We start from the raw sequence: 20440 nt of genomic DNA on the forward strand, positions 1-20440 counted from the left end.
TAGCTAGAAACCCCAAATTTGGTATGCAAACACAATAATACTAGCACTACAACATATCCAAATTTGGAGTTTCTAGCACTAAGTGACCCCGAGATACATGGCCCTAAAGTTGGGTCACAAAATATTTTCGAATGTGGTTGAAATAATGTCGAATCATGTTGAAATCATTTCGAATCCGGTAGAAATATTTTTGAATTTGGTTGAAATATTTTCGAATGTGGCCGATTTTTCGAATTCGGTAGAAAACTAAACGAAATCCGAAAACGAATTTAAGGAAGTTAACGAATATAACTAAACGAAATTAATGAATTAACTAATTAAAACGAAACGAAACTAAAGGAATTTTTTCCTTTTGCACATGTCTAATAAAAAGGTTTTATTATTATTATTTATTATTATTAGATCGTTACGTTCCATTCTTTTAGATACGGCATTCGTTATTTTAGATAATTTGTAACTTCGGATAAATTCGTGCTTGTTACGTTCACTAACAGCCAAATTTAAAAAGGAAATTCCAATACCTATAATTTAATAGTTATTATTAGATAGTTATTTCAGGTTTTTGAGTTTTCGAATTTCTGGATTTTATATTCTTCTGAATTTTCAGATTTTCATTCTTCTTATTTTTGGATTTTCTCATTTTCAAATTTCCTTTCAAATTTATCTGAAGTTACGAATTACCCATCTAAACAAATGGAATGGAACAAATTAATAATAATAATAATAATAATAATAATAATAAAAAGCTTTTATTATTATTGCTTATTTATTATTATTAGATTGTAACAATCTTTCTTTTAGATACGGCATTCGTTATTTCAGATAATTCGGATAAATTTGTACTCGTTACGTTCACTAACAGCCAAAATTTGAAAGGAAATTCCAATAACAATAACTATTAAATTATAGGTATTTCAGATTTTCAAGTTTTCTAATTTTCTGATTTTTCATTCTTTTGAATTTTCATTCTTATTTTCGGATTTCACATTTCAAAATTTCCTCATTTTGAATTTTTGAATTCCCAAAATTGAAAACTTCCAAAACTTCCAAAATTTTCCAATTTTCTCATTTAGAATTTTCGAATTTCCTCATTTAGAATTTTCCAATTTCCAAATTTTCCAATTTCAGAATTTAGAATTTTCCAATTTCAGAATTTTGAATTTTCCAATTTCAGAATTTTGAATTTTCCAATTTCAGAATTTTGAATTTTCCAATTTCAGAACTTCTGAATTTTCCAATTTCTGAATTTTTGAATTTCCTCATTTAAAATTAGCGATATTTCCAAAATTTTCAATTTTCCAATTTCTAAAATTTCCAATTTTCAAACTTTTTTTAACTTCCGAAATTTTCCAATTTCCTCATTTTAAATTTTCCAATTTTGAATTTTCCAATTTCCGAACTTCTGAATTTTCCAATTTCTGAATTTCCTCATTTAAAATTTGCGAAATTTCCAAAATTTTCAATTTTCCAATTTCTAAAATTTCCAATTTTCAAACTTTTTTTAACTTCCGAAATTTTCCAATTTCCTCATTTTAAATTTTCCAATTTTGAATTTTCCAATTTCCGAACTTCTGAATTTTCCAATTTCTGAATTTCCTCATTTAAAATTTGCGAAATTTCCAAAATGTTCAATTTTCCAATTTCTAAAATTTACAATTTCCAAACTTTTTTTAACTTCCGAAATTTTCCAATTTCCTCAGTTTGAAATTTCCTCATTTTGAAATTTCCTCATTTTGAATTTTCCCATTTCCGAACTTCTGAATTTTCCAATTTCTGAATTTCCTCATTTAAAATGTGCGAAATTTCCAAAATTTTAAATTTTCCAAATTTTCCAATTTCTAAAAATTTCCAATTTCCAAACTTTTTTTAACTTCCCGAAATTTTCCAAATTTCTAATTTTGAAATTACCAAAATTCGGAAATTGGAAAATTTCGGAAATGGAAAAATTTGAAAATTTTGGAAATGGAAAAAATGCGAAAATTTTGGAAATTGAAAAATTCGGAAATTTTGGAATAAACTAATTGCACATGTCTAACAGAACCACTCCTCTATTCACTACACGACTGGGCTCTTTGCATTGATGCCAATACTCTTGCTCTGAGGGACATGGTATATTATAAAAAAAAAAAAAATGGAGGTGTGGAGGATCCCTGATGTACGGCAAACTATAAAACTATAGAAAACAACTCTCGTACTAATGCTACTGCACCTTGAGGTTTGTGTGGGACTTCTCATGTCTAATAAGATTGGACTTCTGCGAAAAACATTTCCCGCAATCGGCGCAGGAATACGGGTGCTTCTCCCCAGTGTGAGATCTTTGATGTGTGATGAGCTGAAACTTCCGTTGATAGCGCTTCCCGCACTCAGGGCAGGAGTACGGCTTCTCCCCCGTGTGAGACCTCTGATGTATGACAAGTTGAAATTTCTGTTGATAACACTTCCCGCACTCAGAGCAACAATACGGCTTCTCCCCCGTGTGAGACCTCTGATGTTCGACGAGTACCGATTTCCGTTTATAGGATTTCCCGCACTCAGAACAGGAATACGGCTTCTCGGCCGTGTGAGACCTCTGATGTATGACCAGTTCCGATTTCCGCGGAAATCTTTGCCCGCACTCGGGGCAGGAGTGCGGCCTCTCGCCCGTGTGACATATCAGATGCACATTGAGAATAGATCTATTTGAAAAACATTTCCCGCACTCGGGACAAGAATACGGCTTCTCCCCTGTATGGGATCTCTGATGTATGACTAGGTTGGATTTCAGTCGATAACACTTCCCGCACTCGGGGCAGGAATGCGGCTTCTCCCCCGTGTGAGACCTCAGATGTACAGTGAGCTCAGATTTCCACAAAAAACGCTTTCCACAATCGGAGCAGGAGTATTTCCTCTCTTCTGTGTGAAATCTTTCGTGTCTGGCAAGTAGTGATTTCTGCGTGAAGCATTTCCCGCACTGAGAACAGGAATACGGTTTTTCGCTCCTGTGGTATTTCTCATGTGCAGAAAGATGGGCCTTCTGCGAAAAACATTTCCCGCACTCAGGGCAGGAAAACGGCTTCTCCTCCGTGTGAGTTGTCTGATGTCTGACCAGAGTCGACTTATAAAGAAAACTTTTCCCGCACTCAGAACAGGAATGAAGCTTCTCCCCCGTGTGCGACCTCTGGTGTACGCTGAGGTGGTATTTACGTAGAAATAATTCCCCACAGTCAGGACAGGAAAGCAGCTCCTCGCCCGTGTGGGTGCTCTGATGTCTGATCAGAAATGATTTATAAAGAAAACGTTTCCCGCACTCAGGACATGAATGTGGCTTCTCACCCGTGTGAGACCTCTGATGCGTAGAAAGACTTAATTCAGAGCTAAAACCTTCCCCACATTCGGGACAAGAACGTTGTTCCTCCTGACTTCCGGCACCATCCCTCACAGTACGAGGTTGCTCAGAATCAGAGGGAGTTGATGGTCCAACTACAACGTGAAGTCCACCAGCCATAGTGGAGCTCGTTGTGGTTTCTCCGGCACAAACTCTTATGACGTCCTCATCTTCCGATTTATAATCTGGAGATAAAGCGAGATGATCCTTCGAAGGTTTCTCCATGGCGTGTCCTGGAAAAAAATATAAAAACATCATCAATAGATATGAGAGGGTTAGTTCACTTCCATCTAGACCCCATCTGGATCAGGTAGATATGAGTGAGGAGATGTTCTCTGTGGAGGTCCCAACCAGCCGGGACTTTTCCCCCCTCTTCAGTCAAAGAGCCTTTGGTCCTCCTCAAAGATCACTTCTACATTTACACAGACTTATTAGAAGAGCAGGAACCAATGGGTCTTTATTTAAAGGGCCTTTGGTCCTCCTCCCAGATCACCTCTACATTTACACAGCCTTGTCAGAAGAGCAGGAACCAATGGGTCTTTAGTCAAAGGGCCTTTGGTCCTCTTCCCAGATCACTTCTACATTTACACAGCCTTGTCTGAGGAGGACCAAAGGCCCTTTGACTAAAGGCCCATTGGTTCCTGCTCTTCTGACAAGTCTGTGTAAATGTAGAAGTGATCTTTGAGGAGGACCAAAGGCCCTTTGACTAAAGACCCATTGGTTCCTGCTCTTCTGACAAGGCTGTGTAAATGTAGAGGTGATCTGGGAGGAGGACCAAAGGCCCTTTGACTAAAGACCCATTGGTTCCTGCTCTTCTGACAAGGCTATGTAAATGTAGAGGTGATCTGGGAGGAGGACCAAAGACCCTTTGACTAAAGACCCATTGGTTCCTGCTCTTCTGACAAGGCTGTGTAAATGTAGAAGTGATCTGGAAAGAGGACCAAAGGCCCTTTGACTAAAGACCCCTTGGTTCCTGCTCTTCTGACAAGGCTGTGTAAATGTAGAGGTGATCTGGAAAGAGGACCAAAGGCCCTTTGACTAAAGACCCATTGGTTCCTGCTCTTCTGACAAGGCTGTGTAAAATGTAGAGGTGATCTGGGAGGAGGACCAAAGGCCCTTTGACTAAAGGCCCATTGGTTCCCGCTCTTCTGACAAGGCTGTGTAAATTTAGAGGTGATCTGGAAAGAGGACCAAAGGCCCTTTGACTAAAGACCCATTGGTTCTCGCTCTTCTGACAAGGCTGTGTAAATGTAGAGGTGATCTGGGAGGAGGACCAAAGGCCCTTTGACTAAAGACCCATTGGTTCCTGCTCTTCTGACAAGGCTGTGTAAATGTAGAGGTGATCTGGGAGGAGGACCAAAGGCCCTTTGACTAAAGGCCCATTGGTTCCTGCTCTTCTGACAAGGCTGTGTAAATGTAGAGGTGATCTGGAAAGAGGACCAAAGGCCCTTTGACTAAAGGCCCATTGGTTCCTGCTCTTCTGACAAGGCTGTGTAAATGTAGAGGCAATCTGGAAAGAGGACAAAAGGCCCTTTGACTAAAAGCCCATTGGTTCCTGCTCTTCTGACAAGGCTGTGTAAATGTAGAAGTGATCTGGGAGGAGGACCAAAGGCCCTTTGACTAAAGGCCCATTGGTTCCCGCTCTTCTGACAAGGCTGTGTAAATGTAGAAGTGATCTTTGAGGAGGACCAAAGGCCCTTTGACTAAAGACCCATTGGTTCCTGCTCTTCTGACAAGGCTGTGTAAAATGTAGAGGTGATCTGGGAGGAGGACCAAAGGCCCTTTGACTAAAGGCCCATTGGTTCCCGCTCTTCTGACAAGGCTGTGTAAATGTAGAGGTGATCTGGAAAGAGGACCAAAGGCCCTTTGACTAAAGACCCATTGGTTCCCGCTCTTCTGACAAGGCTGTGTAAATGTAGAGGTGATCTGGGAGGAGAACCAAAGGCCCTTTGACTAAAGACCCATTGGTTCCTGCTCTTCTGACAAGGCTGTGTAAATGTAGAGGTGATCTGGGAGGAGGACCAAAGACCCTTTGACTAAAGACCCATTGGTTCCTGCTCTTCTGACAAGGCTGTGTAAATGTAGAGGTGATCTGGGAGGAGGACCAAAGGCCCTTTGACTAAAGGCCCATTGGTTCCTGCTCTTCTGACAAGGCTGTGTAAATGTAGAGGTGATCTGGAAAGAGGACCAAAGGCCCTTTGACTAAAGGCCCATTGGTTCCTGCTCTTCTGACAAGGCTGTGTAAATGTAGAGGCGATCTGGAAAGAGGACAAAAGGCCCTTTGACTAAAAGCCCATTGGTTCCTGCTCTTCTGACAAGGCTGTGTAAATGTAGAAGTGATCTTTCAGGAGGACCAAAGGCCCTTTGACTAAAGACCCATTGGTTCCTGCTCTTCTGACAAGGCTGTGTAAATGTAGAAGTGATCTTTGAAGAGGACCAAAGGCCCTTTGACTAAAGACCCATTGGTTCCTGCTCTTCTGACAAGGCTGTGTAAATGTAGAGGTGATCTGGGAGGAGGACCAAAGGCCCTTTGACTCAAGGCCTATTGGTTCCTGCTCTTCTGACAAGGCTGTGTAAATGTAGAGGTGATCTGGAAAGAGGACCAAAGGCCCTTTGACTAAAGACCCATTGGTTCCTGCTCTTCTGACAAGGCTGTGTAAATGTAGAGGTGATCTGGAAAGAGGACCAACGGCCCTTTGACTAAAGACCCATTGGTTCCTGCTCTTCTGACAAGGCTGTGTAAATGTAGAGGCGATCTTTGAGGAGGACCAAAGGCCCTTTGACTAAAGGCCCATTGGTTCCTGCTCTTCTAAGATCACTTCTACATTTACACAGCCTTGTCAGAAGAACAGGAACCAATGGGCCTTTAGTCAAAGGGTCTTTGGTCCTCCTCAAAGATCACTTCTACATTTACACAGACTTGTCAGAAGAGCACTTAATCGTTCATAAAAACTTCTCAGAAAATGAGGGAACCAAGGGAAAAAATAAATAAATCGAGGTTGGGTGATGTTCCCTCAACCACAAGCCTAGGCACTGTGGTCCTGTAGTGTACCGAGGAGGATCAGGAGTTGAGTTCGGCACACCCAGCTCTTCAACACGGAACTGGTTGTGAAAGGCCTAGGCTTCTGGTAAGAGCTTGGAGAAGACTCTTCTCCAGGAAAGAGAAGTGCTTTAAGTCGCTCTCCTACTGATTCCTTTCCATCCCAGCAGTACTGTAATGCCACGTACACACCATCGGACTTTCCGCCAACAAAACCGTGGATTTTTGTTCGAAGGATGTTGGCTCAAACTTGTCTTGCACACACACACACACACACACACACACACACACACACACACACACACACACACACACACGGTCACACAAATGTTGGGCAATAATTCCGAACGTGGGAACGCGGTGACGTACAAGACAAACGACGAGCCGAGAAAAAGGAAGTTCAATAGCCAGTGCGGCTCCTTCTGCTCGATTCCGAGCATGCGTGAACTTTTGCGCGACGGACTTGTGTACACACGATCGGACTTTCTGACAACAAAGTTTTGTTGGCGGAAAATTTGAGAACCTGCTCTCAAACATTTGTTGACGGAAAGTCCGACAGCAAATGTCCGATGGAGCATACCCACGGTCGCACTTTCCGACAACAAGCTCACATCCAACATTTCCCATCGGAAAATGACTGTGTGTACGCGGCATTCGAGTTTTATGGTAACATTTACAGTAGCTCACAAAAGTAAGTGCACCCCTCACATTTTTGTAAATCTTTTCTTCTCTCTTTTCATGTGACAACACTGAAGAAATGACACTTGTCTACAATGTAAAGTAGTGAGTGTACAGCTTGTATAACAGTGTAAATTTGCCGTCCCCTCAAAAATAACTCAACACACAGCCATTAATGTCTAAACCACTGTCAACAAAAGTCAGTACACCCCTAAGTGAAAATATCCAAATTGGGCCCAATTAGCCATTTTTCCCTTCCCCGGTGTCATGTGACTCGTTAGGGTTACAAGGTCTCAGGTGTGAATGGGGAGCGGGTGTGTTAAATTTGGTGTTATCGCTCTCACTCTCTCATACTGGTCACTGGCAGCTCAACATGGCACCTCATGGCAAAGAACTCTCTGAGGATCTGAAAAAAAGAATTGTTGGTCTACATAAAGATGGCCTAGGCTATAAGAAGATTGCCAAGACCCTGAAACTGAGCTGCAGCACAGTGGCAAAGACCATACAGCGGTTTACCAGGACAGGTTCCACTCAGAACAGGCCTTGCCATGGTCCACCAAAGAAGTTGAGGTCACGTGCTCAGCGTCATATCCAGAGGTTGTCTTTGGGAAATAGACGTATGAGTGCTGCCAGCATTGCTGCAGAGGTTGTAGGGGGGGGGGGGGGGGGGGGGTCAGCCTGTCAGTGCTCAGACCATATGCCGCACGCTGCATCAAATTGGTCTGCATGGCTGTCGTCCCAGAAGGAAGCCTCTTCTAAAGATGATGCACAAGAAAGACCACAAACAGTTTGCTGAAGACAAGCAGACTAAGGACATGGATTACTGGAACAATGTCCTGTGGTCTGTTGAGACCAAGATAAACGTATTTGGTGTCAGATGGTGACAAGCGTGTGTGGGGGCAACCAGGTGAGGAGCATAAAGACAAGTGTGTCTTGTCTACAGTCAAGCATGGTGGTGGGAGTGTCATGGTCTGGGGCTGCATGAGTGCTGCCGGCACTGGGGGGCTACAGATCATTGAGGGGACCATGAATGCCAACATGTAATGTGACATACTGAAGCAGAGCATGATCCCCTCCCTTCAGAGACTGGGCCGCAGGGCAGTATTCCAACATGATAACCACCCCAAACACACCTCCAAGATGACCACTGCCTTGCTAAAGAAGCTGAGGGTAAAGGTGATGGACTGGCCAAGCATGTCTCCAGACCTAAACCCTATTGAGCATCTGTGGGACATCCTCAAGCGGAAGGTGGAGGAGCGCAAGGTCTCCAACATCCACCAGCTCCGTGATGTCGTCATGGGGGAGGGGAAAAGGACTCCAGTGGCAACCTGTGAAGCTCTGGTGACCTCCATGCCCAAGGGGGTTAAGGCAGTGCTGGAAAATAATGGTGGCCACACAAAATATTGACACTTTGGGCCCAATTTGGACATTTTCACTTAGGGGGTGTACTTACTTTTGTTGCCAGTGGTTTAGACATTAATGGCTGTGTGTTGAGTTATTTTGAGGGGACGTCAAATTTACACTGTTATACAAGCTGTACACTCACTACTTTACATTGTAGACAAGTGTCATTTCTTTAGTGTTGTCACATGAAGAGATAGAAGAAACGATTTACCAAAATGTGGGGGTGTACTTACTTTTGTGAGATACTGTAGCTATAAGTTTTCTGGAAGAAGAAGGACCAACCTAAGAAAGGCTCAATCTGTGTTATCATATTTGTGCTACTGTAACTAGGAGTGACACTCAACCTAATACTGCCAGCTGAACCACAAATAGGGTATCAGTACAGGGAGGGGACCATTATTAACCTATTATTGGTTGATATCACTCAGCTCCCCCTACTCTGGACCAATCAGTGAGCAGTAACAGAGCAGAGATAAGAGAAGAACATATGATGGGTCACCTGTGCTGATCTCTGTAGGAGTGTCCTCCTCTATAAATGTCCCCGTTATTCCAGCCTCCTCCATAGACTGCTGATCATCCCTCACACACCTCTCTTCTTCTTCTTCTTCACCCTAAACCAACAGAATGGCAGAAAATAACATCTGTAACATAGAAGTATTTATGATGTGAGATCACATAGAAAATATCATCTTGTAGAGTCCACACATCATCTCCACATGTCAGAGTGTTCAATCACTTTATGTTCCCGACCCTCAACTCCACCTACCTGATGATGGTGGGGGATGGTGTGACCTTCCTGTGTGGAATCCCGGGAATACAGAGGACGGGGACATCTCTCTGGTGGGTTCCTGGTATTAGGTGGCTCCATCGTATTTTCCTTGTATGGATCTTTGGGTTCAACTGAAAACTCCTCCATCACTCCATACTCCTCATCCTCCTCTTTATAATCTTCTTTCACAATAATATTATAATCCCCGAGGTCTCCACTCTGAATATATATAATAAAACATTTATTTTAACGAACATGATTGCTTATAAATCATAACTACCGATAATTCTTAATCACCTACCTGATCAAGGTGGGGGATGGTGTGATCTTCATGTGTGGAATCCCGGGAATACAGAGGACGGGGACATCTCTCAGGTGGGTTCCTGTAGCTGGATGACTCCACCATGGTGTCCTGGTACAGATCTTTGTCTTCTTTTGGAAACTCCTCCATCACCCCATCCTCATCATCCTCCTCTTTTATCTCTTCTTTAACGTCAACTTTAGAATCTCTCAGGTACAGAGGACCGGGACATCTCTCTGGTGGGTTCCCATTACTGGATCCATCTGTAGGAAACACACACACTGACTGAATACATTGTTTCTATGTGTTTATCAGATGATGGGGGATCTAGGTGGAGCCTCCGTACTGCTCTCTCCTTTACAATAAAGTCTCCTCTTACCCGGTGATGTGAGGGGTGGCTGATTGTCCATCATGACGTCCTTGTAGAGATCCTTGTGTCCTTCTAAATACTCCCACTCCTCCATGGAGAAATAGACAGTGACATCCTGACACCTTATAGGAACCTGACACACACAATGATACAGTCACCATCCAGACACATCCCTTGTCTGTTACTGGATAATGTCCCAGAATTCCCAGAATCCTCCTCACCTCTCCTGTCAGCAGCTCCAAAGATCTTCTTGATGATTCCTGGAATCTTCTTGTTGCTTTATTTTTTTTCTACCAAGTTTTCGGTTTATTTCTCAGCCTATAATTGAAAAAAAAAAAAAACAGCATTTTTTTCCATGTACATATGTACCTAATAAATGCTTTATATGCCCTTAAATAAGTCTTAGAAAAAGATTTAAGTACGTGAATTACTCATTGAGTTATTGCCAAGTTGACCGACCCCATGCCATTATTTATACCGGGCCGATGATCTTTGGGCATGAAAGGGTTAACCCCCGCTCGGGGTCAGAACATTCCCCCCCAAGTTACAGGGCCGGAACATTTCCTTCATGTTGGAGACGTGTGTCACCTCTTCTCACCTTAACGGATTATAAACTTCTAATTAGATTTTGGTTTCATTTCGTAGAAGGTTTCAAGACGTCTTCAATTCTTAATTAGAAAGAAAGAAAGAGAGAGAGAGAGAGAGCAAAAGAACCATTGCCTCCTTTGCTGCCAGTTCCAGCAATGTCTCCTCTCTACTTCCCCCACCAATCACCTCTTGCCCGGAAACTCCTATTTATTCCTGACATCACTTCCTGTCTCTACCTGACATCACTTCCTGTCTTCCATAGAGACTTCCTGTCTGGGTAGAAGTAAGATCTCCACCTTGTGGAGCTCAAAGGAACTGCAGCCCCAAGAAACGTCTCGTAGTGTGACCAGTCACTGATGCCAACGATGATGGGGCTTATTTTATTCCACTAATACCAACAATGGGCTCCATTCACAAAGCGGTATCTTACCGTGCAGTAGGAGGGGCGCGCGTGCCTTAGCAATGGCTGAGTGAAGACGTGTTTCTGAAGAACTCTTGGCTTCCCCCTGCCTAAAGCGGCCAACCACGGACGAAAAACAAGCTCTGGACTGCCGCACTCTTCAGAAAACCACTTTCTTTTATTGAAAAATCACATCACAGCTCAACCAACACAGCGAACGAGGAAAAATTGCTGACGTTTGGCACTAGCTGTAGTGCTTAATTATAGCAAATACCGCGACCAACCAACAGCTTTTCACTATGGTGGCCACCTCATCCCTTTAAACCCGAACACATATGACTTACACGGGTTCTGTGGCTGATTAAGTTGGTGATTAAACTCACTTGGTGCCTTATCGGCATTTAATTAGCCTCAGAACCCTTGTAATTCAAAGGTGTTCGGGCTTAAAGGGATGAGGTTGCAACTCTACTTCCCACCCATGTGAATACGACATGCTATCTACTAAAAGGTACAGAACCAGTTTGGCAACCTGTGGGAACCGGCACCTTACACCCCAAAGCGGGATTCAGAGATAATTCAGAGACCCACAGTGGGCCTCGCCGGGTGCCATTGTAGCCCCTCCATGGAGGACAGCGCCACTACAGCCCTGTCTGTCCCCCTTACTCCTTCTCCGGGAACCCGATCGCCTCTTAGGGACTCCGGCTGCTTTCCGGGCAGACGTGGCCGGCCCCCTCACAGTATCCGAGCTGCCTGGAGGAAGACCTCCACGCCATGTGGCAGGCCCTCCCCGCGAGGTCGGACATCGAGGCCCTTATCCTCCGCATAGAAGAGGCACACAGCAGAGACATGCTAGAAGTAAAAGCTGAGAGGCGCTCCCTCACCGATCGAATGGACACGGGCGAGGCCTCGATCTCCTCCCTGGAACACAGAATGTTAGCCTTCTAGCTTTGGACTTTGAGCTTACTGACACCAACAATGGGACTTATTTTATTCAAGTTACACCAACCATGGAGCTTATTTTATCCCACTGACACCAACAATAAGATTTATTTTATCACACTGACACCAATGATGGGGATTTTTTGATCCCACTGACACCAACAATGGGGCTTAATTCGTTCAAATGACACCTCCATGGGGCTTATTTTATCCCAGAGACACCAACAATGGGGTTTTATTGATCTCACTCACACCAATGATGGGGTTTATTTTATCTCACTCACACCAATGATGGGGTTTATGTTATCTCACTCACACCAATGATGGGAATCATTTGATCCCATTGACACCAACATTGGGGCTTGTTGTATCTCACTGACACCAATGATGAGAATTATTTGATCCCACTGACTAACGATGGCACTTATTTCATCCCACTGATACCAACAATGGGATTTGAGCTTATTGACACCAACAATGGGTCTTATTTTATTAAAATGACACCAATCATGGAGCTTATTTTATCCCAGTGACACCAACAATGGGGCTTTAGTTATCTCACTGACACCAGTGATGGGGTTTATTTTATCTTACTGACACCAATAATGAGAATTATTTGATCCCACTCACTAACGATGGGGCTTATTTTAACCCAGTGATATCAACATTAGGACTTATTTGATCACATTGACACCAATGATGGGGCAAATTTTATCCCACTGATACCAACAATGGGATTTGCGTTTACTGACACCAACAATGGGGCTTATTTTCACTCATCTTTTCCTTGCTCCAGTGCAAGGTCTTCCCCTCTGTGTTTGGTCACAGGCTTCCTGCTTCTGCCGGCATTGCGCTAATCACAGAAGGGGGGCGCTATCTTAAAGTGCTAGCGTGTAGCTTGCTTAGGGTTCAAGCAACACATCCACACACTAGCAACCTGTTCCCAAGCATTTTCTTAAGTGTTTCCCACTGCCTCCTGGTGTTGTCCCATGACCTCCAGTGTTCCCGGTGTCCATCCAGCCTGTACCCAGTTCCCGGTGTCCATCCAGCCTTTACCCAGTTCCCGGTGTCCATCCAGACTGTACCCAGTTCTTAGTGTCCATCCAGCCTGTACCCAGTTCCCAATGTCCATCCAGCCTGTACCCAGTTCCCAGTGTCCATCCAGACTGTACCCAGTTCCCAGTGTCCATCCAGCCTGTACCCAGTTCCCAGTGTCCATCCAGCCTGTACCCAGTTCCCAGTGTCCATCCAGCCTGTACCCAGTTCCCAGTGTCCATCCAGCCTGTACCCAGTTCCCAGTGTCCATCCAGACTGTACCCAGTTCCCAATGTCCATCCAGCCTGTACCCAGTTCCCAGTGTCCATCCAGACTGTACCCAGTTCCCAGTGTCCATCCAGCCTGTACCCAGTTCCCAGTGTCCATCCAGCCTGTACCCAGTTCCCAGTGTCCATCCAGCCTGTACCCAGTTCCCAGTGTCCATCCAGCCTGTACCCAGTTCCCAATGTCCATCCAGCCTGTACCCAGTTCCCAGTGTCCATCCAGCCTGTACCCAGTTCCCAGTGTCCATCCAGCCTGTATCCAGTTCCCAGTGTCCATCCAGACTGTACCCAGTTCCCAGTGTCCATTCAGACTGTACGCAGGTCCCAGTGTCCATCCAGCCTGTACCCAGTTCTCAGTGTCCATCCAGCCTGTACCCAGTTCCCAATGTCCATGCAGCCTTTACCCAGTTACCAGTGTCCATCCAGAATGTACTTAGTTCCCAGTGTCCATCCAGCCTGTACCCTGTTCCCGGTGTCCATCCAGCCTGTACCCAGTTCCCAATGTCCATCCAGCCTGTACCCAGTTCCCAGTGTCCACCCAGACTGTACCCAGTTCCCAGTGTCCATTCAGACTGTACCCAGGTCCCAGTGTCCATCCAGCCTGTACCCAGTTCTCAGTGTCCATCCAGCCTGTACCCAGTTCCCAATGTCCATGCAGCCTTTACCCAGTTACCAGTGTCCATCCAGAATGTACTTAGTTCCCAGTGTCCATCCAGCCTGTACCCTGTTCCCGGTGTCCATCCAGCCTGTACCCAGTTCCCAATGTCCATGCAGCCTTTACCCAGTTACCAGTGTCCATCCAGAATGTACTTAGTTCCCAGTGTCCATCCAGCCTGTACCCTGTTCCCGGTGTCCATCCAGCCTGTACCCTGTTCCCGGTGTCCATCCAGCCTGTACCCTGTTCCCAGTGTCCATCCAGCCTGTATCCAGTTCCCAGTGTCCACCCAACCTGTACCCAGTTCCCAGTGTCCACCCAGACTGTACAAAGTTCCCAGTGCCCATCCAGAATGTACTTAGTTCCCAGTGTCCATCCAGCCTGTACCCTGTTCCCGGTATCCATCCAGCCTGTACCCAGTTCCCAGTGCCCATCCAGACTGTACAAAGTTCCCAGTGCCCATCCAGCCTGTACCCAGTTCCCAGTGTCCATCCAGCCTGTACCCAGTTGCCAGTGTCCATCCAGCCTGTACCCAGTGTCCACCCAGACTGTACCCAGTTCCCAGTGTCCATCCAGCCTGTACACAGTTCCCAGTGCCCATCCAGCCTGTACCCAGTTCCCAGTGTCCACCCAGACTGTACCCAGTTCCCAGTGTCCATCCAGCCTGTACCCAGTTCCCAGTGTCCATTCAACATTCCTGCAACAAATATTTTCTAACTTGACACCCCCCATCATTCACCAAAGTGCTCTTTTACCTCTGACAATGACAAAAGACTCCCGCATTGCTCAAATACCAGCTGGAAAAATCCAACTGAGATCTAAAGGCGCCATTTAATCGATCACCTGATTAATGATTTTTAAGTATACAGAAATTTTTATCTTTTTTAATATAGTAAAGAAAAAAAAACTTTGTAAATACAATGACATTTTTATTAGCTATAAATATGAAATTATATATCTGAAAATTTCATACTGACCACGTACAGCCAGCCAATGGCACTCTCCAAGCAAATGCTGCTGCACCAAATTGTCTTTCAGTGTAGTCTGATCTCCCCTGCTCTAAGCATTAGTTAGCTCTTCCCCATCATTAACCTTCACTTAGAAGCTTTGCCTGATTTACCCATGTTTGTACTAACCAGGACATACACTATATTGCCAAAAGTATTGGGACACCTGCCTTTACATGCACATGAACTTTAACAATATCTCAGTCTCAGTCCGTAGTGTTCAATATTGAGTTGGCCCACCCATTGCAGCTACAAAGAATTCAACTCTTCTGGGAAGGCCGTCGACAAGGATTAGGAGTGTGTCTATGGGAATGTTTCACCATTCTTCCAGAAGTGCATTTGTGAGGTTAGGCACTGATGTTGGACAAGAAGGCCTGGCTCGCAGTCTCCACTCTAATTCATCCCAAAGGTGTTCTATCGGGTTGAAGTCAGATCAGTCAAGTTCCTCCACCCCAAACTCATTCAGCCATGTCTTTATGGACCTTGCTTTGTGCACTGGTGCGCAGTCATGTTGGAACAGGAAGGGGCCGTCCCCAAACTGTTCCCACAAAGTTGGGAGCATGAAATTGTCCAAAATGTCTTGGTATGCTGACGCCTTAAGAGTTCCCTTCACTGGAACTAAGGGGCCAAGCCCAACCCCTGAAAAACAACCCCCCCACCATAATCCCCCCTCCACCAAATCATTTGGACCAGTGCACAAAGCAAGGTCCATAAAGACATGGATGAGTGAGTTTGGGGTGGAAGAACTTGAGTGAACTTGACCTCAACCCGATAGAACACCTTTGGGATGAATTCGAGCGGAGACTGAGCCAGGCCTTCTCGTTCAACATCAGTGTCAGACCTCACAAATGCTCTTCTGGAAGATTGGTCAAACATTCCCCATAGACACCCTCCTAAACCTTGTGGACGGCCTTCCCAGAAGAGCTGAAGCTGTTATAGCTGCAAAGGGTGGGCCAACTCAATATTGAGCCCTACGGACTAAGACTGGGATGCCATTAAAGTTCATGTACGGGTAAAGGCATGTGTCCCAATACTTTTGGAAATATAGTTAATTTGGACTTGAACCTCCAATAGAAGCAGCATGTGGGAAACTTAAAATCAAACTAGGCAATCTGTATGGTGAGCTTCTTATAGCTATGGTTGGGCCTGTGAACTTTAGTAGTTATGGGGCTTGGGGGGGAGATACCCACCATGGAGGAATAACAGTTGAAACTGTTATAGCTGCAACGGGTGGACCTTCTCAACATTGAATCCTACAAACTAAGACTGGGATGCCATTAAAGTGCAGGTGTGTGTAAAGGCAGGTGTCCCAATACTTTTGGTATTATAGTGTATATATCACAAGAAGAAGGCGACGGGTGGGTGAAAAATTTAGGTGAAATTTGTTAAGAAATGTATGGCTTGGTGCAGTTTAGAGCTTTGGGGCTGAAGAGCAGGGAGGATCAGACTACACTGCAGAAAGCACTCAACCAGCAGTGACACCTTCCTTCTCGTTTTATCTAGCAGAGTTGACCAGATGGAAGTTTCTGGTGCTCATTTCCTTATGAAGAGTTTATTATACTGTGGACAACAGTAGAGTCCTCCGCCATGTGGTTTCTGAGGTGTCCTCCGACATGTGGTTTTCGGAGGTGTCCTCCGCCATGTGGTTTCTGAGGTGTCCTCCGCCATGTGGTTTCTGAGGTGTCCCCCGCCATGTGGTTTCTAAGGTGTCCTCCGCCATGTGGTTTCTGAGGTGTCCTCCGCCATGTGGTTTCTGAGGTGTCTTCTACCATGTGGTTTCTGAGGTGTCTTCTACCATGTGGTTTCTGAGGTGTCCTCCGCCATGTGGTTTCTGAGGTGTCCTCCGCCATGTGGTTTCTGAGGTGTCCTCCGCCATGTGGTTTCTGAGGTGTCCTCCGCCATGTGGTTTCTGAGGTGTCCTCCGCCATGTGGTTTCTGAGGTGTCCTCCGCCATGTGGTTTCTGAGGTGTCTTCTGCCATGTGGTTTCTGAGGTGTCCTCCGCCATGTGGTTTCTGAGGTGTCCTCCGCCATGTGGTTTCTGAGGTGTCCTCCGCCATGTGGTTTCTGAGGTGTCCTCCGCCATGTGGTTTCTGAGGTGTCCTTTGCCATGTGGTTTCTGAGGTGTCTTCTGCCATGTGGTTTCTGAGGTGTCTTCTGCCATGTGGTTTCTGAGGTGTCCTCTGCCATGTGGTTTCTGAGGTGTCCTCCGCCATGTGGTTTCTGAGGTGTCCTTTGCCATGTGGTTTCTGAGGTGTCCTCCGCCATGTGGTTTCTGAGGTGTCCTCCGCCATGTGGTTTCTGAGGTGTCCTCCGCCATGTGGTTTCTGAGGTGTCCTTTGCCATGTGGTTTCTGAGGTGTCTTCTGCCATGTGGTTTCTGAGGTGTCTTCTGCCATGTGGTTTCTGAGGTGTCCTCCGCCATGTGGTTTCTGAGGTGTCCTCCGCCATGTGGTTTCTGAGGTGTCCTTTGCCATGTGGTTTCTGAGGTGTCCTCCGCCATGTGGTTTCTGAGGTGTCCTCCGCCATGTGGTTTCTGGGGTGTCTTCCGCCATGTGGTTTCTGAGGTGTCCTTTGCCATGTGGTTTCTGAGGTGTCCTCCGCCATGTGGTTTCTGGGGTGTCTTCCGCCATGTGGTTTCTGAGGTGTCTTCTACCATGTGGTTTCTGAGGTGTCCTCCACCATGTGGTTTCTGAGGTGTCCTCCGACATGTGGTTTCTGAGGTGTCCTCCTCATATCATTAAGCTTCTGAGCTCTGACGTGGAGCAAAAATTTGAATCTCTCGGAAAACATTTCCTGCACAATTAATTTGCATTGGGGGACGTATGAGACCTCAGGTGTCTGGAAAGATCAGCTTTTTTTGAAAAACATTTCCCACAGTCGAGACACAAATACGGCTTCTCCCCCGTGTGAGTTCTGCGGTGGATAGTCAGGTCGACTTTATACACAAAACTTTTCCCACACTCAGGACAGCAATACGGCTTCTCGCCCGTGTGGGATCTCAGATGTCCAGGAAGATGGGACTTCTGCGAGAAACATTTCCCGCACAGGGGGCAGGAATACGGCTTCTCCCCCGTGTGAGACCTGTGATGCCTAGCGAGATCTTGTTTACGCACAAAGCTTTTGTCGCACTCGGAGCAGGAATACGGCTTCTCTCCCGTGTGATATATTTGATGGGCGACAAGTTGTAACTTCTGTGAATAGCACTCTCCACAGTCGGGGCAGGAATACGGCTTCTCACCCGTGTGGGATCTCTGATGTCTGGAAAGATGGGCCTGCTGGGTGAAACATTTCCCACACTCGGGGCAGGGATATGGCTTTTCCCCCGTGTGGGATCTGTGATGTCTGTCTAGGATTGATTTCTGTGAGTAACACTGCCCACACTCGGGACAAGAATACGGCTTCTCGCCCATGTGGTATTTCTGGTGTTTCGTAAGATGGCACTTCTGTGAAAAACATTTCCCGCACTCAGGACAGGAAAACGGCTTCTCCCCCGTGTGAGACCTTTGGTGTCTATCAACGTGTGACTTTCTGACAAAGCACTTTCCGCACGTGGGACAGGAATAAGAACGCCGACCCATGCATGAACTGTTTTGCTCATGAAGATGGGATATATGGGATTCTGTAAAGGTAATCATGTTATCTGCCTGAAGGATGGCTCCATCTCTTACAGTCAGAGGTTCCTCAGGATAATATTGTTGGGTGGTTGGGCTTTCCCCATGGCAATATTTTTGGGTGGTGGGGCTTTCTACTGTACAATATTGTTGGGTAGTGATATTTTCTCCTGGACAATATTGTTGAGTGTCTGAGTTTTCTCCTGGAAAATATTGTTGGGTGGCTGAGTTTTCTCCTGGAAAATATTGTTGGGTGGCTGGGTTTTCTCCTGGACTATACTGTGTGATGTCCTCATCTTCTACTTTACAGTCTGGAGATAAAGTGAGACAATCCTCTGAGGTTTTCCCGAAGTCAAGTCCATATACTATAAAAAACAAAAACAAAACAATGAGTGAAAAGGTTTATTGCTAGTTAATCTCAACCAGGGTTCAACCTACACCAGACAGCTTCAAAGCAAGTGCTGAGTTTCTATGACATACGTGATCAATATGTAGAAATTAATAACAGTGAAGAAGAGCAAAACTGGAGATCAGAAAGTGAGGGTGCAGGGAGCACAGCTAACTTGGAGCATGTATGACACAAATAAGATCTTGAACACCACCATAATTGGGTTCATGACTTAGTAAGATCTTGAAGACCACCATTATTGGGTTCGTGACTCAATAAGATCTTGAAAACCACCATCATTGAGTTCATGACTCAATAAGATCTTGAAGACCACTATCATTGGGTTCATCACTACTTACACCTCTTTCTAATGTTATTTATGATCAATTTCTATGTTAAAGAATAAGATTTCATTCATCACTTTCTCACATCCTTATGCGATCAATAATGTTATAATGAATACCAGTGGAGGCCAGAGAGTGGGAATGCAGGAAGCCCAACCAACTTGCATTATGCATGACACAAATAAGGACCTGAACCATAAAAGGAAGATTTGGATGACCACCATCATTGGGTTCATGACTTCTATTATCACTTTCTATGACATATGTGATCAATATTTAGCATTAATAACAGTGAAGTAGAGCCAAACTGGAGATCAGAGAGTAAGGGTGCAGGGAGCACAGCCAACTTGGAGTATGACACAAATAAGATCTTGAAGACCACCATCATTGGGTTCATGACTCAATAAGATCTTGAAGACCACCATCATTGGGTGCAAGACTCAATAAGATCTGGAAGACCACCATCATTGGGTTCATGACTCAATAAAATATTGAAGACCACCATCATTGGGTTCATGACTCGATAAGATCTTGAAGGCCACCATCATTGGGTTCATGACTCAATACGATCTTGAAGACCACCATCATTGGGTTCATGACTCAATAAAATATTGAAGACCACCATCATTGGGTTCATGATTCGATAAGATCTTGAAGGCCACCATCATTGGGTTCATGACTCAATAAGATCTTGAAGACCACCATCATTGGGTTCATGACTCAATAAAATATTGAAGACTACCATCATTGGGTTCATGACTCAATAAGATCTGGAAGACCACCATCATTGGGTTCATGACTCAATAAAATATTGAAGACCACCCTCATTGGGTTCATGACTCGATAAGATCTTGAAGGCCACCATCATTGGGTTCATGACTCAATAAGATCTTGAAGACCACCATCATTGGGTTCATGACTCAATAAAATATTGAAGACCACCATCATTGGGTTCATGACTCGATAAGATCTTGAAGACTACCATCATTGGGTTCATGACTCAATAAGATCTTGAAGACCACCATCATTGGGTTCATGACTCAATAAAATATTGAAGACCACCATCATTGGGTTCATGACTCAATAAAATATTGAAGACCACTATTATTGGGTTCCTGACTCCTTACATCATTTTCTTTTTTTTTATTTATTTTCTTTTTATTGTTTTTCAGATAGCAAGTAAAAAAAAAACATACAACATCATAAAATATCATTTTCATATCAGGATGCCCCAGTTGAAGACCCCTTGTGTTGAAATGCGTC

The 20440-nt window shown here is 44.9% G+C and overlaps 3 protein-coding genes across 3 annotated transcripts in view; 1 reads left to right on the forward strand and 2 right to left on the reverse strand.

The window, feature by feature from the left end:
* Positions 1–20440, forward strand: part of LOC143955620 (uncharacterized) — a 231789-nt gene that overhangs the window by 62619 nt on the left and 148730 nt on the right. The window lies entirely within an intron of this gene.
* Positions 1–20440, reverse strand: part of LOC143955555 (uncharacterized) — an 89920-nt gene that overhangs the window by 35428 nt on the left and 34052 nt on the right. The gene's annotated exons all lie outside the window — the stretch shown is intronic.
* LOC143955383 (uncharacterized) overlaps positions 1–20440 on the reverse strand; it is a 54976-nt gene that overhangs the window by 18677 nt on the left and 15859 nt on the right. Inside the window, exons 4-8 of the mRNA XM_077465442.1 lie at positions 9936–10059; positions 9557–9819; positions 9253–9474; positions 8986–9097; positions 2205–3597 (exon numbers count right to left, since the gene is read on the reverse strand). Of these exons, the coding sequence (XP_077321568.1) occupies positions 2205–3597; positions 8986–9097; positions 9253–9474; positions 9557–9819; positions 9936–10059 (2114 nt within the window). The remainder of the gene's footprint in view (positions 1–2204; positions 3598–8985; positions 9098–9252; positions 9475–9556; positions 9820–9935; positions 10060–20440) is intronic.

Source organism: Lithobates pipiens, unplaced genomic scaffold (genome assembly GCF_037356315.1).
Source record: "Lithobates pipiens isolate NorthernLeopardFrog02 unplaced genomic scaffold, aLitPip1_a1.2 Scaffold_35, whole genome shotgun sequence".
Taxonomy (NCBI): Eukaryota; Metazoa; Chordata; class Amphibia; order Anura; family Ranidae; genus Lithobates; species Lithobates pipiens.